This window comes from Tachysurus vachellii, chromosome 4, assembly GCF_030014155.1.
Source record: "Tachysurus vachellii isolate PV-2020 chromosome 4, HZAU_Pvac_v1, whole genome shotgun sequence".
Taxonomy (NCBI): Eukaryota; Metazoa; Chordata; class Actinopteri; order Siluriformes; family Bagridae; genus Tachysurus; species Tachysurus vachellii.
The window spans coordinates 12,203,332-12,227,136 of NC_083463.1; the positions used below are offsets into that span (position 1 = coordinate 12,203,332).

Consider the following 23,805-nt stretch of genomic DNA (forward strand, 5'->3'; position numbering starts at 1 on the left):
ACACACACACACACACGTACCTCCTTAAGGCACAATAGAAACGCAAATGCACGTCATGAAATCGACTTGCAGACTAAACTAAGCATCATTTTCAGCACTTTTCCTCCAGAACCAGAGCATGTGTGTCTGATCGGTGATTTCTGTGCCTGCTTTTTGCAGCATGACATGCAGATAGATCACCCTCATCAGCACCACCATCTTCATCATCACCCTTGTCATCCTCCTCTTCTTCCTTCTGCTGTAGTGTGGTTTAATGGGGCTCCTGAGGACCGTGATGCCGCCCAAGTTTCAGCTCCTGGCTCTGGTGCTTTTTGCGCTGGTCATGATCTTCATCGAGAACCAGATCCGCAAACTGGAGGAGTCCCGAGCAAAGCTGGGTAAGATCCAATCCTGCTACTCAGCACCTCAGTGTAGATGAAATACACGACAGTTAAACTCGTGTGCACGTTTTACACAAGTTAGTGGAAGAAGCAATGCTTCAGATAACCAGATCTCAAAATTCTGTTTCTTCTGCAAGGGGGGAATGAATGTCTTTAATCAGATGCAGTGTAACTGATACTAAGCTTTGGTTTGGGTTTTTTCTGAACAAGCCTTACTTTCTAGTCAGTTTTTCAACTCAAGTTGTATTTATTTGTATAGCTCTTATAACAATTTCCCATTGTCTCAAAGCAGCATTCCATACAGAAGTATAGAAACAAAAGAGAAAGAAATAGAAATATATAATAATAATAACAATAATAATAGTAGTAATAATAATAATAATAATAATAATAATAAGAAGAAGAACAACAACAACAACAACAAGAAGAAGGAAAAAATAAAAACCAGTAAACATACAATTAAAGTTTAAAATGAATTCAAAATGTAAAATACTATATATATGTGTATATATACATATATATGCATATATACGTATATATATATACGTGTATATATACATATACATAAAACTCCCTGAGAGGACATGAGGAAGAAACCTCGAAAGGAACCAGGCTCAGAAGGAAACCCATCCTCATTTGGGTGACACTTGACAGTAAATAATGTAAATGTAAATAATGTCATTTCTACAACAGTTTATAATAGTGCAACCTAGAACTCCTGAGGAAATAATGGGGCAGACTCTGAGTTCAGTGCAGACCTGATTGCCGATAAAGACCAGAACATACAGCAGTTTTAACTGACAGAAAAAAAATACTAAATGATCTAGAAATTAAGTGCTTGAAGAAAAAATATAAAATATATGTATATCAACAAGCTGGTTAGCTGGTTTCTAACAGGTTGTGTCTATGGTGTGTACAGGCTGGTTATGTTTGAGCTCAAGTACAAAAAGAAAATTTTTTTTTAAGGCTGCTTGATTGTCTTCACACTTTTGGCACCTTTTATAAAAAAATAAAAACTACAGGAGCTGAACAGAAGGTGTTCAACAGAGATGTAACACCCGGTGAACCCACATGAGAAACAGATGTGTCAAGCAAAGACCTGAAAAATAGTCCTGATGCTTAGTTTACTTTCATGAAACACCACTGTTTTTACTTTACTACTTGAAGTTTTCCTTCACGTTGATAACCACTATTTGTTACTATAACCCAAACCTCTTACCAGGTGAAATATACCCACTAGTCTTCCTTTTATCCTTGACCACTGTTAAAAACAGAAGGACCTTTCTCAGCAATGTTTTAACACTGATGTGATTAGCACTAATGTTGATCCAATACAAATGTATCAGACACAGAAGCAATCCTATGATGGTCCCTGTCCACTAATACATTTCTTTCTAAATATATTAATATATTTCAATACTAAAGTTTCTTTCAATAACACTATTAATAACCAGAATAGAAAAACTACAGAACTGATAAATCAAAAAAGGAAAAGAAATATGAATAACACTAGTTATTGGGGTTATACAATAATTCTGTGTTGATTTGGTTGTAGGAGCTTATGCTGATATGTTACTGTACAAAATGCTTTACTTGTGTGATTCAGATATGCTAATGGCCTTGAAAGCGGAATTTATTCTCACTTTTTTCCCCAGCCTGCCTTAAATGGTATACATTTTTTGGTTAATTTTAGGTTATATTGCAGTTCTCTTTAACACCACAATTCATGTTTCGAACACCGTATGGTCTGTCTACATAAATATTAGGCTGCAGATGATCCACTGACATGTTTGCAAGAAATCCTGTTTCAAAGTTAATTCCTAGGTGCTCTTAAGCTGTAAAAGATACTAATGTCTTGAGCATCTTTGCCCAGACGAACATGTGCGTTAATGTTGACATTAAATTTTAATTGACGAAGTCTTAAATAGTATTAAAGTATTTTGTGCCATGCAGTGCCTTACAGCCTTTAAGAGACCTACATTATACACCTGTGTATAATAAAATAAAATAAATGCTGTAGGAACTTTAGTGTGCCAAATGCCATACTATACAATAAGCATTTACATTATACACTCTATTGTCTAACCATCCAACCACCCATTCTCTACACAGCTTATTCTACTAGGTCACAGGGAACCTGGAATCTGTCTCAGGGCACAAGGCAGGGTACATTGTAGGGTATTATCTCACACACACACACACACACACACACACACACACACACACACACACACACACACACAGCAGACAATTTAAAGATTCCATTCAGACTACGTTCCTGATTTCTGCTACCAACACAGCAGGAATCAAACCCCCAACCCTATACCAGAAGTATAATCTGTTTCTCAGTTGGTGACAAAGGTTGTTGCTAGCTTAATGGAATGTGGTGGGTTTTTTTTAAATGTGGGCTAATTTAAAAGAAATTTGTAAGATGTCCTCTTCACCAGAGTGTCTTCATCCAATCTGAAATATTTTTCTGAATAAATTTTCTTATGGAACATTAGTGTCTGATATCCCCACCCCACAAACACCACATAAGGAAAACTCTAATCATTTAAAAGTTCACGAAGTGTTCAACATTTCACACTTTTTTTTTTTTTGCTTGGATAAGTTTATCGTTTGGGTACTTGAAATGCACTTTTTTGTGTTTTTAGTGTGAAAACTGTTTATACTACAATATAGTGTAGAATAGTGCATAAGTATGTGACTGGGGACCTTTTGTTGCTTGACTATCGACTCTAAGTTAGTATGTGATAAATCATGGCATCCAAAGATAAACAATGTTTCCCGGGCTGCTATTTGGATGTCATTACACTGACATGTTTTTACGTGAAATGAGACCATGTTTTCTGACCTATATATAGATTTTGCTCTGTACATGGCTTGTGCTAGTGCATTTAACCCTAATGTTTTTATTGTCTTCTTTTTGCTTTTTAAAAAAAATTAAAAAATTAGAAATCTATTTATATCATACTGTTAGGCCAGTATGAAGTAACCAAATAAAATTAGCACACAGCCAAAATCAACAGAAATAGCACTCAGACATTCCCCTTCATTGGCTTGCATGAGACTGGCTCCTGATAATTGCATATGTCCTGTAATGGTGTGTGAGATGATGGAGGCTTTGCAGTGCAGGTGCACAGTGCTGGAACCAGCATGGCTCTGCTTTTCTGGCTCAACACAGGCTGTAGAATAGATCAGATGGAGTCTAAAAACTTGGGCTGAATTCCTTGAACACTTAAAGTGAGAAATGCGAGTGAAGCTTCTGATTCTGTGTAGTAGGGCATCCAATATTGGCTGATTTTTCTATTCATAAATATGTCTGGAAGAGAGACACAGTGTTGCTGAGAGTAGTGTGGCTTAATTTGATTGTACTGAAAAGGGTGTGTAATTTCCTTTTGACTACCGAACAATTCTTTTGATTGTACATGGGTTGTTTTTTTTTCTTCTGTAATTTAAGCCTCCTTTTGCATCGCTTCTTTTTTGCATCAGTGCAAAGCTGTGAAGAGGAATTCACGAGTTCTACTCTGAATGGTTGATTTGCATTGAAAAAGAAATAAAAAAAAGATTTATAGTGGTACCTTAAATTCTATCCTGCTGAAAATAAATGAAAATCTGCGATGGCTTTATTATGACTGTGTCTGCCAGTTCCATATGTTTCTCCCCCAACGTTGTTGTTTATCCTTTGCTATTAAATGAAAAAGCCACAGGGGAACATTAATTTCCAATGGATATGCACAACCCGGTGCTGTAGTTCCGGCAATAGCGAGAAAGGCAACGTATCAAATTGAGATATTTATGGACAGTAAATGAGTTTCTTAACGCAGGAATGTGATGATGCAAATGAACAGCTTCTGTAAATTCCTCTAAACTCTTATATGCTGTGGTTTTTCTGATGAACTCCAGGTATCCTCCCAAATAGACTTGTCTTTGGTTCCCATAAACACACTCTTAGCATGTTTTCTACTAAATGTCTCTACACCATTGCCGGCATACCCTAGGCTTCAGAAGTCCTGTATTTGCTTTTATGGTACCAACAATGTCTATAATAACAATACTAGAAAAATATTAGAGCTAGGACATGACCAGCACTAGGACTTTGTTATTTTCTAAAGCACAATCATGAATTTGTAGTGCTATTGTTATGGAAACCGGTACTAAGACCACAAATCAATGCTCTCAGTTTTGCCATTAAAACTTTACTTGGTCTAAATCTGTTATTTTTTCAATATCATCTAATCCATAACTCTCACTTGTCATTCTTGTTGCCTCACTAAGTGTCTGCTTTACATAGCAATGATATAAAATAAGACTTTCCCTGTAGCACTTGCTGGGTGAATGGGCTGTGCTTAGCATATCCTTAACGTCCTGCGTTATTTGTACAAATAATAACAAAGTAGATACTTTTTTTTAGTTAATTTAATAGAAATTTTCTGTCAGCTTAAGAAGATATTACAACCAACAAAGTCTTGGTCTTGACATGGACTCAGCTGTGTGTGGTGTTGGTCTCCATTGGCAAAACTTTTTCACAATATTTAGCACCTCTTTATAAACAAACTCAAGCAGAATGGAGTGTAATGTTAGGATCTAATCTTGATATCTAATACACATTTGTTAAAACCTTTTATACAATGCCGAGAAATTCTGGATCGTGATTGGTTGAATCGGGCTGATTGATTTTTTGTATTAGCATGGCTCAGACAATATGGATGTATTAATGTGGTGAGTGTCTATAGTAAGAATTCATTCAAATTTAGATTCTAATAATAAATGGTTTAAAACTGTGTTGGTAGTTAAAAAAAAGTTCAAAACTATGAAAAGCATCTATGGACAAGTAAAATGATGATGATGATGATGCCCTTTTTCTGTAAAAGCTGCATTTTTATATTTAACTTCAAGAAAATGTGACGAAAAGGAAAGTTTCTAGCTGCTGTAACAAGTGCTAACAGGAATTATTTTGTTTTGCAGTTTTGCAAACCTAACAAAAGGTGAACAAAAATAAATTCTTTAATCAGTAAAAATATAATATTTAGCCAATCACAGTGCAAAAAACCATAGGTCACTTCAGGGCCATTGTGAATAGTAGCGGTTAGTTAAGCGTTTTGTAAAGTAATAAAACAAAATCATAATGCAGCTACTGTGTCATATGACTAATGACTAACTTATGAGCGAACACACGCTTTTGAGCACAGCACAGTTTTGAGATGAATCTTGCCCTAATTAACACTACAATGAGTTCTTTTTGCATGGGTGTGCCTCATGTTTTTGCACCTTATGACTTCCTTTGAGCTGCAATAATATTGTCACCTTGTATATTTTGATGGGTTTTGTAGTTGTGTGATGCCATGGCTAGGTCTGTGTGTAAATGGAAGGCGAACATTTCATAATGCCATTGTTTCCACTTAAAGAATTTGACACGATCAGATGAGGTCGCATTACGCAAGCCTGGGCACGTTAATCCAATTACCTCATTTAATTCAGAATGGTGCACACGACACTTATTTTAATTCGAATAAGTAGCTTTTTATTTGAACCACTATCATATGCTAGCAGTGCCAGCCATGTACAGAATGTGTATGGAGATATGAATCACTCCATTAAGACGGGAGTTAATTAAATCGAACGGAGCAGAGCCGATCGAGGGTGGAAAGCATTGATGGATGAGCATAGAGGCTTCTCACATGTGCAGCCCCACAGATGACACGAATGAAATATTTTTCTGAAATATTTGCCTTCTGTGGCTGTGAATTTATAGCCACTAGACTGTAGACTGTATTAGATTGCTCCCACATAACGTACTTCATTAGGAGATGGAAAGCTCTAAGATTTCCCTCTTTCCCTCTGCTGCTACACTGAAAGCTGTGTATTTCACTGTCATGCTAATAAACAATGTTGTGTAGCGGGTCACTCCATAGTCTATTTCACTTTTAAGGGGAAATCCAATTTTACTTACTGCTTGTTATTTTTTATATATATATACTTCAATACATGTTAGACGTGTGTGACAGGTTTCTTTGTATTGGTTAAACATCTTGATCAAAAGCCCCTGCTTTCTAGTGATGTAACCCCCGGTGTTTGTTTGCTGCAGACATGTCATGATCTGGACTGGTGTGGATGTAGGTTTTTATTCAAGCTAATCAGATGTCACAAATAGCTCCAGTTGTTTAATCCGTTGTTTTTTGTTTTCAGTAGAAGATTTATACATTACAGCAAGGTGAAATTGTGTTCTTTGATTATCTCAGCTCAGAAGGTTGTAGTCAGCTATGATACAGTGCCCCTGAAGCAGAGAGGGTCAGGGGCCAAACAGCGGCAGCTTGGCAGTACTGGAGATTGAACACTTGACCTTCCAATCAACAACCCATAGCCTTTATCTCTATCATTATGACTCTGGTTGGGTTGGAATGAACACGTTCCAGCACATCAGTACTTTGCACAGTGACCTGTTTTAGAGAGGTTGCTATGAATGTAAGCACTCTTGGAATTCTGATCAAAATTAGATGAATGGAACGGATCTGCTGTATGAATCTAATTCGAATCTGTACAAGCAGTTGTTACATGTTTGTTTATAGTGATCTTTTTTAGTAATCATTTATCATAAGTATGCATTTTATTCATTCAAATAACCTTGATTAATAAAGCGTATCAGGGAATGCAAGTGATCTACAAGACTCGTAAATGAACTAAAGTGGGCATTATATTTTTAGATGAAAAGCAGACACAGTCGTGGATAAATCTCTGTAATGTACACAGGCAGAAGCCTTTTGTGATTAAAATGATAAGGAGAAAAGCCAGTTAAACCACGCACTGCTTGAGCTCCATTTTATTTGCAAAGAGATTAAACAACTGAAGCATGGAATTCAATCAGTTTGATGCAAATAACACGTAGTGTAGTCAGTTGAATATGTTTTGGGAACAGTACGCCCCGGTGGATAATCAGAAATTATTGAGCAGTGTTGAATCTCAGCAAAGTTTTGAACTGAAGTGGTGTTGCCGTATCTCATATTTGTGATCTAAATAAACCATGACAGCCACAGGGATGGACAAATCATAAATTCATTAGCTAGCTTTGTGAGCAAGTCAAAGCTCCAGTATGATACACAGTCCCATATTTTGGTTTTGTGGGAACTTAACTGACACGGCTAAAACCTAGTAGCTAATATAATGTAATAATGTATAATAAACAAATTATCTGCTGTTGTGATGTAACAAAAATGACACGTGATATAAATATTTGACCACACCAAACAATCCCCCTTCCCAGAATCAAAGCCACAAGATACACTATAATTAATCAAGAGATTGGCCGATGTATCGCACACAATCTCATAAGACTACATTGAATTGAAGTGCATTATGTTTACAAATATACTGCTACTGTTGAGGCATGTTATGTCTGAGGCAATGTTGTGTCTGTGGTAAATCCATACAGTGCCAGTTTTAAAGTTCTCTGAACGTAGGTTTTTTTAGGACAGGCTTTACTTCCAGACTTCTGATCTAGCTAAAGTTCTACTGGTGTGAACTGCTCATCTAAAATCTTGTGTTCACCGACTATAAAAGCTGACATTCAGCTACAAATGCCAAGAGTGTCAACAGCTGAAACTGGGACTGATAATCTCGGAAAAAATAATCCTTTTATTATTTTTTTTTATATACAGATTGTGGATGGTTTTAGCTTTCTAAAGGGGTTCTACTTCTAGCCTTTTGTGAATATACCGAATATCAAGACCCTTTTGTGGTCGATATTCTGCTTTTTATTGCTAAACACATGGAGGGGAAACAGACAGGTGAAGGGAACTTAAGCATGCATCCATGTTAACTTGTTAGATTGAAATATGTTTTATGCAATCCCTGTAATTCTACACACCTAGATCCTGGCCACATCCAGTAATACCTGGCTCATGTATCTTGTGCTGCATCTCCCTGCATTTCTCAAGCTCAGCTTAAATGTGCGAATGTTACCACTAAAATATTTCTGTTAGCACAGCAGGCACACTTGTATGTGCCAGAAAACAGTTGGTGTACACATTGCCGACAGCATTTTCAGCCCACCCGTACGAGATCAAGATCTGCTGAAAGCTTCTTTTTATATTTTTACATTAACATTTAGTTCCTTGGCAGATGCACTTTTATTTATTTATTTACAAATACACATGTATTATGATTTATGATCTGATTAATAATCAAACTATTGAGCTGACACTGATTTCTCTCTTCTGACCCAGATATGAAACATTAGGGTCATCTGATGAATATTTTGTTTTTAAATGTGACTTTACAAAAGCTAAAAACTCGAATATTTTTTAACTATTGTTGCTAAAAGTGTCACAAAAGCATATGGCAGCATGAACCTTCCTAGCTTACATCCTTGTTAGCAGCAGGTGAATTCCCAGGATGGACACACCGAGCTGGCACGCCTGGGAGACAAACTCATTACCCAGAAGCCCATGGGGTAGCTGTGAGCAGGACACAGGGACATAGTCTTAAATGGGTGTCCTCGCTCTGATGACTTCTAAACAAAATGCTTTTTTTTTCCCATGTAGATTTTCTCTGGACCTAGCATGTAGGCTAATCTGTAGAGTTATTGAAATTTTTATTGTTCGCTTTTCCACTTAAGTGTGATGAACATTCTTATTTTATGTTGTACGGTGAACAGAATTAGTGAATTGATTGTTGAAGTAATGTATTACAAAATGCAGTTATTTAGAATCTTTGGTCACATACACATATCTCCATGTAAGGTTACACAATTTTTCTCCTTATGAAGAGGCAGCCAGTGAATAATGTCCAGTGAAGTGAATGAGGCAGTGTTTATCAGTCAGTATGTACTGTAAATCTCAGTAACTGGGCTGGACAAGGAGGTGCATTTTATGTGTAGGAGTTAAAGTTATTATTCTCTGTCTTAAAAAAACAAAGTTTTTTAGGAGAACCAGGTGGAATTAAATAGATCTGAGCGTTATTGATGCGTTTGGAAAAGATTCTGTCCAAAAGCATCTGTAAAAGCAAGGAAACATGAAACATCTATATAAACCGTGAAAAATTTTTGTGTGTGTGAATTTATGTGTGTGTGAATTTACACATAAGAGAACCTCTATTGACTAGCTTTGAATCTTAGCATTTGCAGTGAGTTATTTATATGGAAAATGTTGTCAAGATCAGATAAGACCTAAATTCCATTCAGGAAATATAACATATATAAGACAAGAGAAATCGGTTTAAAGACTAATAAGCCTTATAAAAGCAGTACAGATGGTATAGCAGAATTAATATTACTAGAAGAGTTAGCACATTATACCCTTATGAGGAACAGATATTTAGAAACTAATATTATTAATGAATGTATTATTAACATTTTTTATTCATTTATTTGTTCAAACAATGAAAACTGGCTTATAATGTGATTCCATTTGCACAACAGCTGGTCAGATTTTAAAAGGCTTTTGTCATGGTTTGCAGGTAAATTACGTTGATTAGCAGTAATATTTTTTTTTGTCTTTAACATTTTCTTTGTATTGTGCTGGATGTATGACCCAGACTTCATCTCTATAATTTCTCTCAAATTTTAGCCTTTTGGCTCAGCATCTGCTGGATACACTGTTAAATATATAATATATATGTTTTATTTTGGTGGATAGTGCAAGATAAAAGTACTTCTACTTCTGCTTCAGAGAAATTCTTTTTCCTATGTTCATTAGTCGCCATCTTGCATGTTTCTCTCTGTAGCCTTTTACCGATTATTCTGGACATCAATATGTGCCATGTATTAACATACTGTACACACTCCAATACATAGAAATGAATTGCAAAGGGGAATCACTTTTGAGTCATGGTCAGCATTTTATTCTTAAAAAGCAATATCCTCCTGATTTGTTTTTTAATGAATAGATAAAGCACAAGATTGATGCAATAACGATTTTTCTTTTTGGTGACACTTTATGTGTATTGCATTTGACGTTTTTCTTCTGCGTGATTACTTTTTTGTCTAGCATAGACTCTTCATAGACATGATACCAATTTTAACTTATAATTGAAGCGAATCTTGATACATTGGCAAAACTAAATAATTCAAACCTAGTTCATTGTATTATCAGATCACATGTCAGGACCATGAACTGCTGCCTAGTTGGGACTCGAGTGTCATGTTTCTGTTTGAGTGCCTTGGGATCCTCTACTGTACCTCAATAAAATTTTTTAAAAAAAAAACTATAATTTGTTGCAGTTACAGTGAGGAAAATAAGTATTTGAACACCCTGCAATTTTGCTCTCCCACAAGTTCTCCCACTTGGAAATCATGGAGGGGTCCGAAATTGTCATCGTAGGTGCATGTCCACTGTGAGAGACATAATCTAAAAAAAAAAAAAATCCAGAAATCACAATATATGATTTTTTAACTATTTATTTGTATGATACAGCTGCAAATAAGTATTTGAACACCTGTCTATCAGCTAGAATTCTGACCCTCAAAGACCTGTTAGTCTGCCTTTAAAATGTCCACCTCCACTCCATTTATTATCCTAAATTAGATGCACCTGTTTGAGGTCGTTAGCTGCATAAAGACACCTGTCCACCCCATACAATCAGTAAGAATCCAACTACTAATATGGCCAAGACCAAAGAGCTGTCCAATTTCAGACCCCTCCATGATTTCTAAGTGGGAGAACTTGCAAAATAGCAGGGTGTTCAAATATATCCCACTCATCCACTCATGCAGCAAGTTATGGTGGGAAAAGTTATTTTTCTCCTTTGTCTGTACAGCTTGAGCTTGATCCACTGTGTGCAAATTAGCATATGCAGGCAGATAATGTGATGCTGGAATATCGAAACAGTATTTATCTTTTTTGCTTCTGGAGCAGCTGTATAAGCTTGCACTCAGTACTTCATGGACCATCGCAAAATTAACTGTCTAACGTGTGCTGTTCGTGTCTCATCCAAGGCTTTTTTTTTGTTTGTTTGTTTGTTTTAGTCTTTTTTTTTGTCTGATCAATGAAGCTTGGAAAATGTATTGCTAATTTTATGGTGCTTAATTGCGAAATTTATGATGAACCTGGTGCTTCAAAAGCTAGTGACAAGACTGGTGAGTATTGTAGTAAATATTTCAATATGTCAATATAGTGCACTTTTCAGCAGCAGTATCACAATTAAATCTTGGGCATTATACCAAGAAGCATTAGATAAAATCATTGCTGAGTGTCAGCGAACACGAATGACTGTACTTTCAGTTTCTTATCCAGGAGCTCATTGATGTTCTCAGTGTGCATCCAAAAACCAAAAACAACTGCATCTACTCCTAACAATCAAATAATCAGCTACTTCAGCCAAGCAGTCATCACAAAAGCTTTTCCTGGAGATTTACATTTCTATAGAATTCAATTCCAGCCCTAATCCAACAGATCTGATCTGCTTAATCACATAGTCTGTTTATGTGGTGCAGGTGCTGGGGTTTGAAATGAATTCTGCTGGAAGGTAGATCTCGAGATACCAGGGATGTGATCGCTGCTGTGAAGCTGGTAAATAGCAAAAAGAGACACAAATGCGCACAACGAGCCGAGAGAGGTGAATGCTGTGTGTCACAGTCCAGCATGGGGATAACCAAAGAGTCTTCTGAATGCCAGCTTGACCTTAAAAACAGCTCCAGACTTGTAAAGAGGCTTTCAACACTGGCAGTGTAGTCTAAAAAGGCAAGAAAAATTGCTAATATGAAAAAATCTGACCAGGAACTCTGCCTGTAGGAGATGCTATGGGTTTCGTTGCACTGGATCTGTGCCATGATTCCTGTGAATGTAAACACAACTCATTCTGGGCTCTGCACTTGTTCAGGAAGTAAAGTAACTTGCGCATGTCTTTTTACCAGTGACAACACAGTGAAGACTTACTGTGAATACTTACTACACATAATGGCACCAAAAAAAAAAAAACCATAAATGAGTCATGTTGTTTACTCCATGAGCATTTGTGATGATGTAAGAACCCAGACCAACGCTGCAGGAAGCACTGGGAACAATCACACTTATGTCTGCTGGTCAGTTTTTGCCCACGGTTCAATTGACTGACTTGTAGTTCAGGCTTTGTGGGACCTATTTTGGTGTTTCACAAACTACACAGGCCTAAATGGTGTCTGATTGTTGCGTCATGCTCATTGCGGACAGATTTGGCACCGTGCACTCAACAGTTGTCATCCTGTACAATGAGGCACTGCTACTGATAGATGCAGCTATTTTTTCTGAGGTTATTTATTTCTATTTTTTGTCCTTTTAAGCAGTGTTGAAGCGGTTCAAATTAAGGATGCGCTGCTAACAATGCGTGATTGTATTGTGCTGTATTTACTCATACTCCTGCTTAACAAAGAGGTTAACTATGCACTAATCAGATACCTGGGTTTGCAGATTAAGGCCATTTTACACCAGAGCACTGGGGAATATTTCAGTCCTGATATTCACCTTGCACATCTCAGCACTGATTTCGAAATTTTGCCACATTCGATTATTTGATTATAAGAGAAATCTGAACTGAAAGGCTTTTCGTTTAAAATGGTTCCTGGCTGTAAAAGTTGGATAACCCGTACTCCATAAGATCTAAAGCGCTTGATTAAGCTGTTTAGAGAGTCTGTTATATCGTTGAACTTCTGTCGTTCTTTGTCTCCATCACTTCAGAGCAGAAAAGTTGTTCTGTTTGTTTTGACGATCTTGACGTATCTTCTGTGCGAGAGCTCACGGACCTGACATGAATTGATCTTCATGCTAAAATGAAACAGCATTAAACTTGGCTTGGTGACATAAGCTACATTTATTTGTATTCAAAATGTATTGATTAGCCTCGAACATGATCCTCAGACAGCTAATGTGGACAGTTCAGCTGCACAATAGACATTGATTGCAAACCTCAGTAGTGACTTTCTGTGTACAAATGAGGAAACGAATCCATAGCTCTCAACTGTCTCGCTGATTCATTGATGGAGGAAGTGCCAGTGCCAGTTGTAATTAGAAGTGTGTTGGTTACAAAGTTGGATTCAGATACTTTGGTGCCTAATATTAGGTACCCTGTTGTGAGTTGCTTTGTTTCTGGACTTGTGGTATGTGTGCTGCCTTATCTTACTTGAGACAAGTACTGATTGTTGTACTGTACTGATTGACAGACTTGTCTAGTGAAAGCAACTGGACTTCTGATATCATCTTTGAAGCTAATTTACCGCTCTTCTGTCTGATTCTAGTGTACTCGTTTTATCTTGATTCACTTCAGTTCAATTTTACTAGTAGAGCACTTTCACCAATCATCACAAACTATTTTTTATAGAAATCAAGCTGTATATTTAGGTCATTAATGCTCAAGCCAGATAACAGTAGCAAGTATAATGTCCTAAAGATGATATGAGGATGAAACCTTGAAAGAAACCTTAAGGCTTCAAATTGGAACACATCCCTCTTCTGTGTGCCACCTGGATAGAGGGAATTATAAAGCATTACTCAGTTATAAAGCATTGCATTTGGTTTTCAGAGTCTTTCCTTTATGTTGTTTGTAAGGCATGAAGCTCTCTTCTGAATGGTCGGTAGAAGGAGGAGTTGATAGTGGAAGTGCAGAGGCTGTCATCGTGATTATGCATGATTGTTGATTTGTGCTCTGAATGCATCCTTTCTTCAGGAAAATAAAAACCTGGTCTTTCAGATTTCATGTGGATCATCATTGATCAGCCTTATGGATCCATTTGTTCAGAGCTCTGGTGAGTTCTGATCGTGATGTTAATTTCACGTTCTATCTCTTGTGTTTTTTGGTTTCCATATGATATCCTCTTCATTCTTTGCAGCAATTTGTAGTTTTTGTAATTTAAACACACAATGGACTACGCATGTTGGTACTAAGCAAACGGCATGTTTTTTGGAAACCTTCTTAGCTTTGTGAGTGTTTAAGCCCTCTCTAACTCAGTGCTGAACAAAAACACTGTGCTCTGCTGCTTCTCTACTCTTTTAACTGAAATCTTTGTATGGGTGAAGTGGCTAGTGGCTGCTTAGAGACTGAAACTGAAAGCCACAAACCTTTAGAGAGCAGTGTGGGAACAACTTGGTGCTTTTTTAACTGGCTCCCTTGTTTTTTTTCCCTTTATCCTCACATACCCTAACTGTAGTAAGATGCTTGTTTTGGGATTCTCTGTGGCAGAGTGCTGAGAGAAAGGGCTTTCTAGGGGGAAATAGTGATTGACAGATGCCTCTTGCAGAGAACTAATTCCTGACCGCTAGCTTTTTTTTGCTTCAGCCTTATCACAAAGACTGCTTGAGAATTGTGTCAAACTAACCTCTGAGTGTTGTTTGCTAAGGCGAAAGTGTTAATGGATATTTGTCAGACAACTCTTCGGTGTTGCTGGTGCCTGATGTATGGTCGGTCTCGAGTTGTGCTGCTTTTTATTAAGGGAATTGGGACAGATTTGGTCTGCTTTGGAAATTATCAGTGAAAGTGAAACGTACAAGGACCTAACTGGATTTATGCCACATTCGACCGAGTTAAAGGAACATTTTAACTGGTAATAAAATAAGTGTTACAAACAAGTAACTAAATCCCTGCTTGGGGGATGACTAGGCCATAGAAAACTAGGTCTTTTTCTAAGAAAGAGTCTGATGAGGTCAGTGGTCAGCATTTAGCTCTGAGCTATGGTGTTTTTTGTCTTCACTTTGAATATAAAATATTATATGAATCTTGCTGGCATCTTAATTTTCTCTACTTATGTTCAATGTAAAGGTGGCTGAATGTTGCTTTAGCAGGTGAGCTACATGACCACTTTATGCCTTGGTTCTGAAATGGTCACAGGTCATCTGCGTATGCTACAGTATGTACTTTATTTAGGTGGCTTTCACACTGGGCATGTTTGCTGCAGTTCAGATCCTTGTGTGAATGTTTAAGACCCACTCAAATCGATCAAAATCGATATACATAAAAATACATGTCAGCTCAAACCTGTGTATATCCAGGACAGGTAATACTTTTGAACTGGACACTACACTAGTGATTTGTAGCTTTTAGTGGTTTAATAACAATGTCTTTTTTTTTTCAGGTTGTCTTGTAGTTTTAATTTAATTGGGATCGATAATTAAATGGTAAGTAGGGATATCTTTCTTGAATCTACCTCTGTTAAATTCTTATTTAAGGACAGATCTTTAGTATGACATCATGTTTCCAGGGACGCTTCCTTACCGTATCATCAAGCAGTTAATTGGCTGCATACAGATGTGTGATAAAATCACTTTGCTCTGGCTAAACCACAGTTTCTTTACAGAGAGATTGATTAGTCCTGCTTTGGATTTTATGCCTCGCAGCTGTAATTTCATTTTAATCAGATTCAAACTTGACCCTATTTTCCACCTACCTTTCAAAGCTTGAACAATAAGAATAGAAAATTGTGGTACGAGGCATGGAGCGAGAAGCGTCTTTTGGTAAAAAAGTGGTTTCTCGGAAACATTTACAGCTTGACAAATCCCTTTAGTATTTCAGAAAATACAGACATTTGTGCATAGAAATGTTTCTTTTTGGTACATCGCCTATACTGTGACACTGGGCTCAGGAAATGTGACAGATACTCCATGATATTCTGGTGGGAGGATAAGATGTTTAAGATGTTTAAAATGCTAGGATATTTTTTTCCTTTTTTCAACTCTGCATCTGGGAAAAAAAACTTTAAAAGCTTTCAGACTTGTAGCTAATCTATCATGAAAACTGATAAATGCATCATTTACAATTCAGATATATCAAATTTCTGCCTACTAAATGATTTTCATAGTGTTGAAAATTTTAATATTCTTTATTTTAATAAAGTTTAATATTCTTTATAACAAATGATTGTTTTTGTTCATGTTTTATACATCTATAGACAGAATCGCTCATTTTTTCCCCTCATATTGAAGGTTGTCCCTGGTTGGCAAGTAAACCAAAGGAGATTAACACAATTCTGCTGGCTTTTAAGCAAATCTATTTGTGGTATTCTGGAGTGTGTGTATTTAATAATGTGGCTGCTCTACATTGTCCTCTTGTGTCCATGTCTGTCTTATCTCAAGCCATCTGCATATGAAGCATAGATTTCAGTGATAAATGGTGCTGCCCAGACTGTAGACTCTGTGAGCAAGGTGGCTTTATCACAACAAACCACACCTCAATGACACCAGCAGTGTTTTATACACACACACACACACACACACACACACACACACACATACTCACCAGGCATCCGTGATCACTACAGCTGTGAGGTTTAGATTTGCCCTACTAATAACTGTTGCCCTACTAAAGACTTTCAGACATTTTATATATTCTCTCAGCCATCTATAGAATAATACAGACAAAAAAAATATATGTCTTGGGAAGTAGTTGTTTTCAAAAGATTCAATTCTGAACCTGGCAGGTTGTGCATGAATGCCAGACTTGGGAATCATGCTCGTGTGAGACATCCGTTCATCTCCATTCTTGTCACGCTCTGAGCTGGTGACCTGCTGCTGGTGTCTGTGTGTGGGTATGAATGGGTTCCGACATGCGGTCCTGCACCCATTCACTGCTCCTCACTCATACATATCCACAGCCCCCACTCTCATCACCAACCTCTGGACCTTCGTTTGTCTAAAGTCTGAAAAGAGAGGCAAAATTCTAAGGAAAGAAAGAGCAGTTATGCTGTAACAGTGCTAATTGTGCTGTTTGTACCCAAACATGCATGGTAGCTATTATTGTTCTGTGGGAATGCTTCTGTTTTCATGGATCAGTCATAATGCTGTTTTTCTGGGGATTTTTTTTTTTTTACCTTTAACCATTTTCTCAATTCCAGAAAATTCCTCCATTTTCTGAGGTTAATATTATATGACATGGGTCTTAGAGAAATATGCGCAATGCAGGCATTAGCAGTGGTGTGTTTGGGCTTCAGACAGCCTCAGTGTTGTGGTGCTATTGATTTGAGTGGTGTGAGAGAGATCAGTGCTATCTTTTTTCACATTTGTAAACTTATGCTGACACTCTGACCCTCACCGATGAAACTCACAATGGGTTTGGCACAGAGAAAGTTCAGAATGTGCTTATTTAGCTTTGGCAGAGGACAGTCGTAAATAATTCAGATCACTCTCTCACCTGACTGAATTATTCGAATGGAAAAGGACAGCTGGTGTCTCATCACCTACTCTTAGACCTTTGAATTGTCCAAGTAGCACAACTGATGTCCTGTAAAGTCAGATAGAACCATATTTTATTAATTATTTATGTGACAGTAAAGATTTAAAAGCATAACGTCTCTTGGAAAGATGAACATAGGAAACATGAATCTGAGGAAATGTGAACATAATTGTGAGCATGGGATTTGAAGAGCTAAGACAAACTGGGCTAAAATGGTGAAAGGGTGCATAGGGGTAACCCCTGGTGAGAACAGATACATGAGAAATAAGTACATGGAGAAAGGGAAAATTGCGGTAACTTGAGGGAATACACCGCTGGATAATCTGTAGAATTGCAAAATTGGGTACATTGGGTACAGAAATTGGGTAGAAAATGGGGAAAGGATGGGCTTGGTAGTAGATCAGACCTGAGCAAGACTTTTAACCCACAGTTGTTATGTATCTGGTGTAAGACCTTTAACCTACAGTTGTAACATATCTGGTGTATATGTTAAGTAAGTTTGCCTTATACCAGCAATAGTACCATAAACATAAATTTTTTTTGTACTGTTACACCTCTGATAATCAGACAAATATTATTTCTGGTGCATCAAAGAAATGAATTGAATTAATGCTATATAGGGTAGCTGTGTGTGTAGTTGTGTGGTGGGGTACACTGTGAATGGGTGTAAGATGTTACATTGGGCATGGCCATATGATGACAGGATCCTGAATATAATAACCTTAAATGACAGGGGACTACATGAGGCAGTAGATAGTTGGGATACATTGGAAACAAACCTGTGTGAACATGGAGTATGTGACCATGGAGGATATAAAGCAAAAGATTCTTTGTGACTTTGTGACTTGACCTTCTGTCCTTTAGAGATTTGTTCTTTGGTCAGTAAATGGTGTCATCTTCATGCTTTTAGAGGGAACTAGTCTGTTTCTTTCAGATTATTTTGGGTCACTTGACGTTCCCTTTTTCTATCAAGCTATGAAATCTGGAATTTTGAAATTTCCTTATCGCTCACTGGAGACTGGACCAATTCTTGAAATGATGTTGAAAATCGTATAAAATACCATTATTTATTTATTTATTTGTTTATTTGTTTATTTTTAAAATGAGTGTATTTCTCTTCATAACAAATGTTTGCAAGAAGCTGCACTTGAAAAGTACACATTTGCATTCATTAATTTGGCACACATTGTGTACAAGCCAAGAAAAATCCAGTCAGAGCACAGAGCTTAGCATTTGTTGGTCTTGTTAAGGCCCCAGAAGCAGCTCTTTGGCAGTCCAGGGAATTGAGTTCACTGCTTGGGGATGCATGAAATATTAATCATTATGATTGACACTTGTAAAAGTTGCATCATAGCTTGTTTCTACTGACACACTTTTTAAACTATCGCATTGTTTTTAGACTCATGGAAGTGCATTTACAGTAACACTATACTAATACTGGGTAATGACTCTACCCAAGACAAATTCCTTTGAGATTCTGGACCATGTTGACATGATTGCATGACATTATTTCTGTATATTTGGTTAAGCTTCACATACTGTACAAATATCCCATTTTACTACATTTTAGAGGTACTTGGATTCAGATCTTGTGACTGACCTATGAAGTACACTGAACTCATTGCCATCTTCAAAAAACAAAGTAAGTAGAAGGAAAAAACATGAAAAGGGAGGCCATGTAACATAAATGATATACTGTAAATGCCTAATTAAAGTACAAAGGACAAGGACAGCTGACAAATGTAGGGAGAAAGATCAGCATGAAAATCTTAATATAACACGTGTCAAAATCTTGAAATTCCACTGTAATATAGATGAAGGAGGAAGGGTCCACACATTTTGGAAAATTCTTTGAGACTTCAAAGAATAAATCGTATTTTTCTCAAGATGTAAGACCGAGCATGTTTCCTCAAGCTGCCTCAGAAAACATAGTGGAGCAGTTGATTTTCAATCCCTCAGAACAAATTCTCTTGGCCACCACCATGCCTAGCATTAACGCTAATTGCAAATAATAAGGCAACGACAAAACTGTATCAGAGGAGCCAAAGATGGTCAATTCCCTGACCGTATGCCGCAGAATAACAAGAAAAGTTATCTCGCCAAAACCTGTGTAGTTTCCGGCAGGACCAAAAAGAATGAGAGAGTTCCCTCAGCATCCCGACATCGATCACAAATCGGAGACACTGCCGACTAAACTGAATTAATTGCAGTCTAGCATTAATGGTATAGCTATGTATTCTTTGTAGGATCGTAGACCAGAGATTGACAGATAAACTGATACCAGCCTCCTTTTCCCAAGCTACCTTAAGAAAATCAGAAGTATTTACCAGTGAAAAGAACAGGGAAACAAATACATATCCCTAGAATCTGACGCTTGACACAATAGTTTATAGCAATGTATGTGTTTTTAAAGGCTTTTCTGTTCACCACCGGTGTAATGAGTGATTATATGTGCTTGAACTATTCTCGGAGTTTTTAATAAATTTGCATGTGAGTTTATGTGTAGACTTACAGTCCTGCTCACCATTATTGGCACCCCGTCCTGTTTTGCATAACTGAGTGAATGTCTTCAGAAATAAATGGAAATGTACCAACTTTATATCAGCAGGATCTTTTAATTGGAGGTCCAAAGTAATTTAACAAAGACATTTGTTATTTCAACATAGATATTGTAATTCCAAAGGAAAAAACAGAAAACCAGCATGTGCACTAATATTGGCACCCCTCCTTAATATTTGTTTGCACACCCTTTGGCAGCGATGACAGCCTCCAAACGTTTCTTATATCCATCTATAAGCTTCTTGCACTTCTCGGGTGCTATTTTCTCCCACACTTCCTTTGCAATATGCTCAAGATGTTGAACATTTGCAGGGTTCCTTTCTCCAATGGCAGATTTCAGCTCCCCCAAAGATTTTCAATTGGATTGAGATTAGGACTCAATGCTGGTCATTTATAAACAGTACATTTTTCCCCTTTCAACCATTCCTGCATGCTTTTGGAGGTGTGCTTTGGGTCTTTATCTTGCTGGAGGACCCATGATCTTCACCTCAAACCAAGTTTCCTTACACTGGGCAAGACATTTCGCTCTAGAATTGCTTGATAATCTTCTGATTTCATGATGCCTGTGATACGGTCAAGGCCTCCAGTACAGCGTTATGGATTCTCCACCATGCTTGACTGTTGTAGTGTTAATTTTGTCACCTATTTTTAATTTAGTCTTAGTCTTAGTCTTGTGCCAAATGTCCTTGTTATTTTTTGTCATATTTAGTCATTCACATATCTTTTTTTGTTAGTCAAGTTTTAGTCGACTAAAAGTCTTTTAGTCTAGTTTTAGTCAAAAAATTGTAGCTTGATCACATCTGGAATCTATTGTACTATACATGTATATAATCTATCTATCTATATACATACATACATACATATACATACACACACACACATTATACATATAAATTACCAACTTAATGCAAGTTATACATGGTATTGCACACACCATTATTGATGATATTTGGAGCAATATTACATGTAATTGTTAAACTTGATTCCCTTACATATACATTTGCTTTTAAGCCTAATTATTAATTTTGATTATAATGTGATTGTGACAGGGGCATGGGAAGAGGTTTCAGGTTGGGGTGCTGAGTTTTTTCTGTCACCACTTTTGAATAAGAAACAATATCGAGGCTATAAAACTTGTCAAAACTCCGCGAATCACAAAAGTATCAGTGAGAAGTTGAGAACACTTGTTTAAACAGTGCATACACTCGAACTTGACTGCGCATCACATTTTTTACTTTATTGATACTGCTTTTAATCGTAATGCAAAGACCAGTCATCGGGACATAAGCTGTCATGTACAATAAAAGAGCCTGCACAGCGACAGGAAATATAATTTAACACAAAAAGCCGCCTAGACCTAGGGTGGACTTGCGCTCGGACAAATTGTTTCTACGCACACACTAAACAGCGCGAAGCCGCGAACTCGTTCTGAATATTTTAAAGGCGTAACAGCTGATGAAAAAGCAGAGACAATTGTAGACGAAAATGAAGAGAGATTTTATCTTAGTTTTTATTTTATACAAAACATTTTCGTCTCGTCTTTTTTCGTCAACAATAATGCATGTTAATTTAGTCTTAGTCAGCGTTTTTGGACAGTGGTGCAGTCTTGTCATCGTCTCTTCTTAGTCATGAAAAAAAAAGGTTGTTGACGAACATATTTCGTCTCGTCTGGTTCTCTTTCGTGAAGATAAATCGTTCCTTTTTATGTTTTTTCTTCAGCAATAGGGTCTTCCTTGGCCTCCGCCCATAAAGCCCTGCTTTGTTTAGTGTGCAGCATATGGTACTTGTTGAAACAATTACACCAGACTGCTCCAGGTTGGTCTTCAGGTCTTTAGATGTTTGACGTGGTGTTTTATCCACCATTCGCACCAACCTTCGAAGACTTCGGTCATCAATTTTTCTCTTCCCCCCACATCCAGGGAGGTTCTTGACAGTTCCATGTCTGGAAAACTTCTTAACATTACGCACCATTGAAACAGGGATACCAAGGTCTTTGGAGATGGCCTTATACCCTTTGGAGGTCTTGTGCTTGCAAATAATAGCATTTCTGGTGTCCTCAGACAGCTCCTTTGTCTTTACCATTGTCACACATGAAGAGGGAATAACAGGTGGCTTTTTAAAACGCCAAAATGATCATTCATTGGCTAATTCATGTCACATGGGTGGAGGCAATTCATTACAGGTGATCCTCATTTGTGATTTGCAACGGGTGAGCCAAATTGGGTTTCCATACTGATTTTCAGCAAAGGGTGCCAATACCATTGACACGGCAAGCATTATGTTTTTCTATGTTTTCCTCATAATGTTTATCTTTTTAAATGTTGCATTTGCTGTTTTGTATCAAACACAAGCTATCTGTAGTAATATGTTGTTTCACTTGAAAGATTTCCTTCAGTAGATATTCCACAATATGTACATAAAATTCATGGGTGCCAATAATGGTGAGCAGGACTGTATATTTAGATTGCTGTCCCGATATTGTCATGAGCCAGTGTTTATATTAATGGATTTAAAAAAAAACAGCTGAAATATGTATATTAAATTTCTACATTCTTCTAGGCTATGATTGCTTTTACAAGCTATCAAATGTGTTACCATTCATTTGATTTCAGACAGAATTGTCCAATGATTAACAGCCTCCACCTCTGCCTTTGTGTAAACATTACTCTCCATCATCTATCATAATTCACCAGAGATGAACTTGTAGTCTCGCATAGTCCTGATCTTTTTTGTCTATATTTTCTGTGAGGAGAGTTTCAGGGTGAGGCCTCGGTCATTCATACTGATGTTGAGGAAGAGGAATGAGAAAGTAATCGCAGTTGCCAGTTCACATCCACATCTTTACTGTCCAGAGCTATAGTAAAAACCTCTAAAGGAAGCTTATAGTGAACTTCTGTTTGGAAGAGTGTCAGGGTGTGCATAAGTCTATTAGAAAGCACAAAAAAAAAACCCATACATTTCACATGAAATCAATCTCTGCACAACAAACCAGCAGGGTATATCAAACTTTGCTGAGTGATATGATGATCCATCAATAAATGATTTCAGAATAAACTTTTCTGATATAGTGTGGGTTATGCTATATTTTATATGTTAGGTCGAATTTCTTTTATTTATTTATTTATTTTATTATTATTTTTTTTTCTTCAATTTTTTTCAAACTACTGATTTAATGTAAAAAAAAAAAAAAAAAAAAAAAAAACTGGTTTTACTGGCAGTTTGTTATTATTGTATATTGCATATTGTATGTACTTTTAATCTTAGCCTAAACATTACATGAAATTACACGTACTTAAGAAACTAATGAGATAAAAACACGGCTTACAGTTACACTATGTTTGTCAGATTTTTAAAAATTATTCCCGTTTTGAAGTGACATTTTATCAGCCCCAGTGTCCTTCTAACCCTTCACCGATATATTAGTCAGGTCATAGTGGTCCGAAAATCCTTATATCTTTCACTCTGAGCCATTTTTAACTGACTCTATAGGTGTACCAGCTCTGTCAGGCAAGCTGCACCCACATCCATCAAAGGCAAGCGAAGGTGCATTTAGCTCGTGAGATAACAACTGTTCTCATGTGTGCTGCGCTTCTATTATCCTCCATTCACACTCTCGTCCTCCCACTTTCACAGGACCATGGTGGTGTCTGGAATTGCTTGATCTGTGATATAAGTGAAAATGGCTTTGAGACCGTTGCACTCGCTGACTCTTCTTTCACAGTCCCTTGGTAAAAAATTA

General features: G+C 37.1%; 1 protein-coding gene across 1 annotated transcript in view; it reads left to right on the top strand.

The window, feature by feature from the left end:
• The window catches only part of hs2st1b (heparan sulfate 2-O-sulfotransferase 1b), an 87,803-nt gene that overhangs the window by 87 nt on the left and 63,911 nt on the right, over positions 1 to 23,805 (top strand). The window contains exon 2 of the mRNA XM_060867782.1: positions 160 to 377. Coding sequence (XP_060723765.1) covers positions 254 to 377 — 124 coding nt within the window. The 5' untranslated portion in view covers positions 160 to 253. The remainder of the gene's footprint in view (positions 1 to 159; positions 378 to 23,805) is intronic.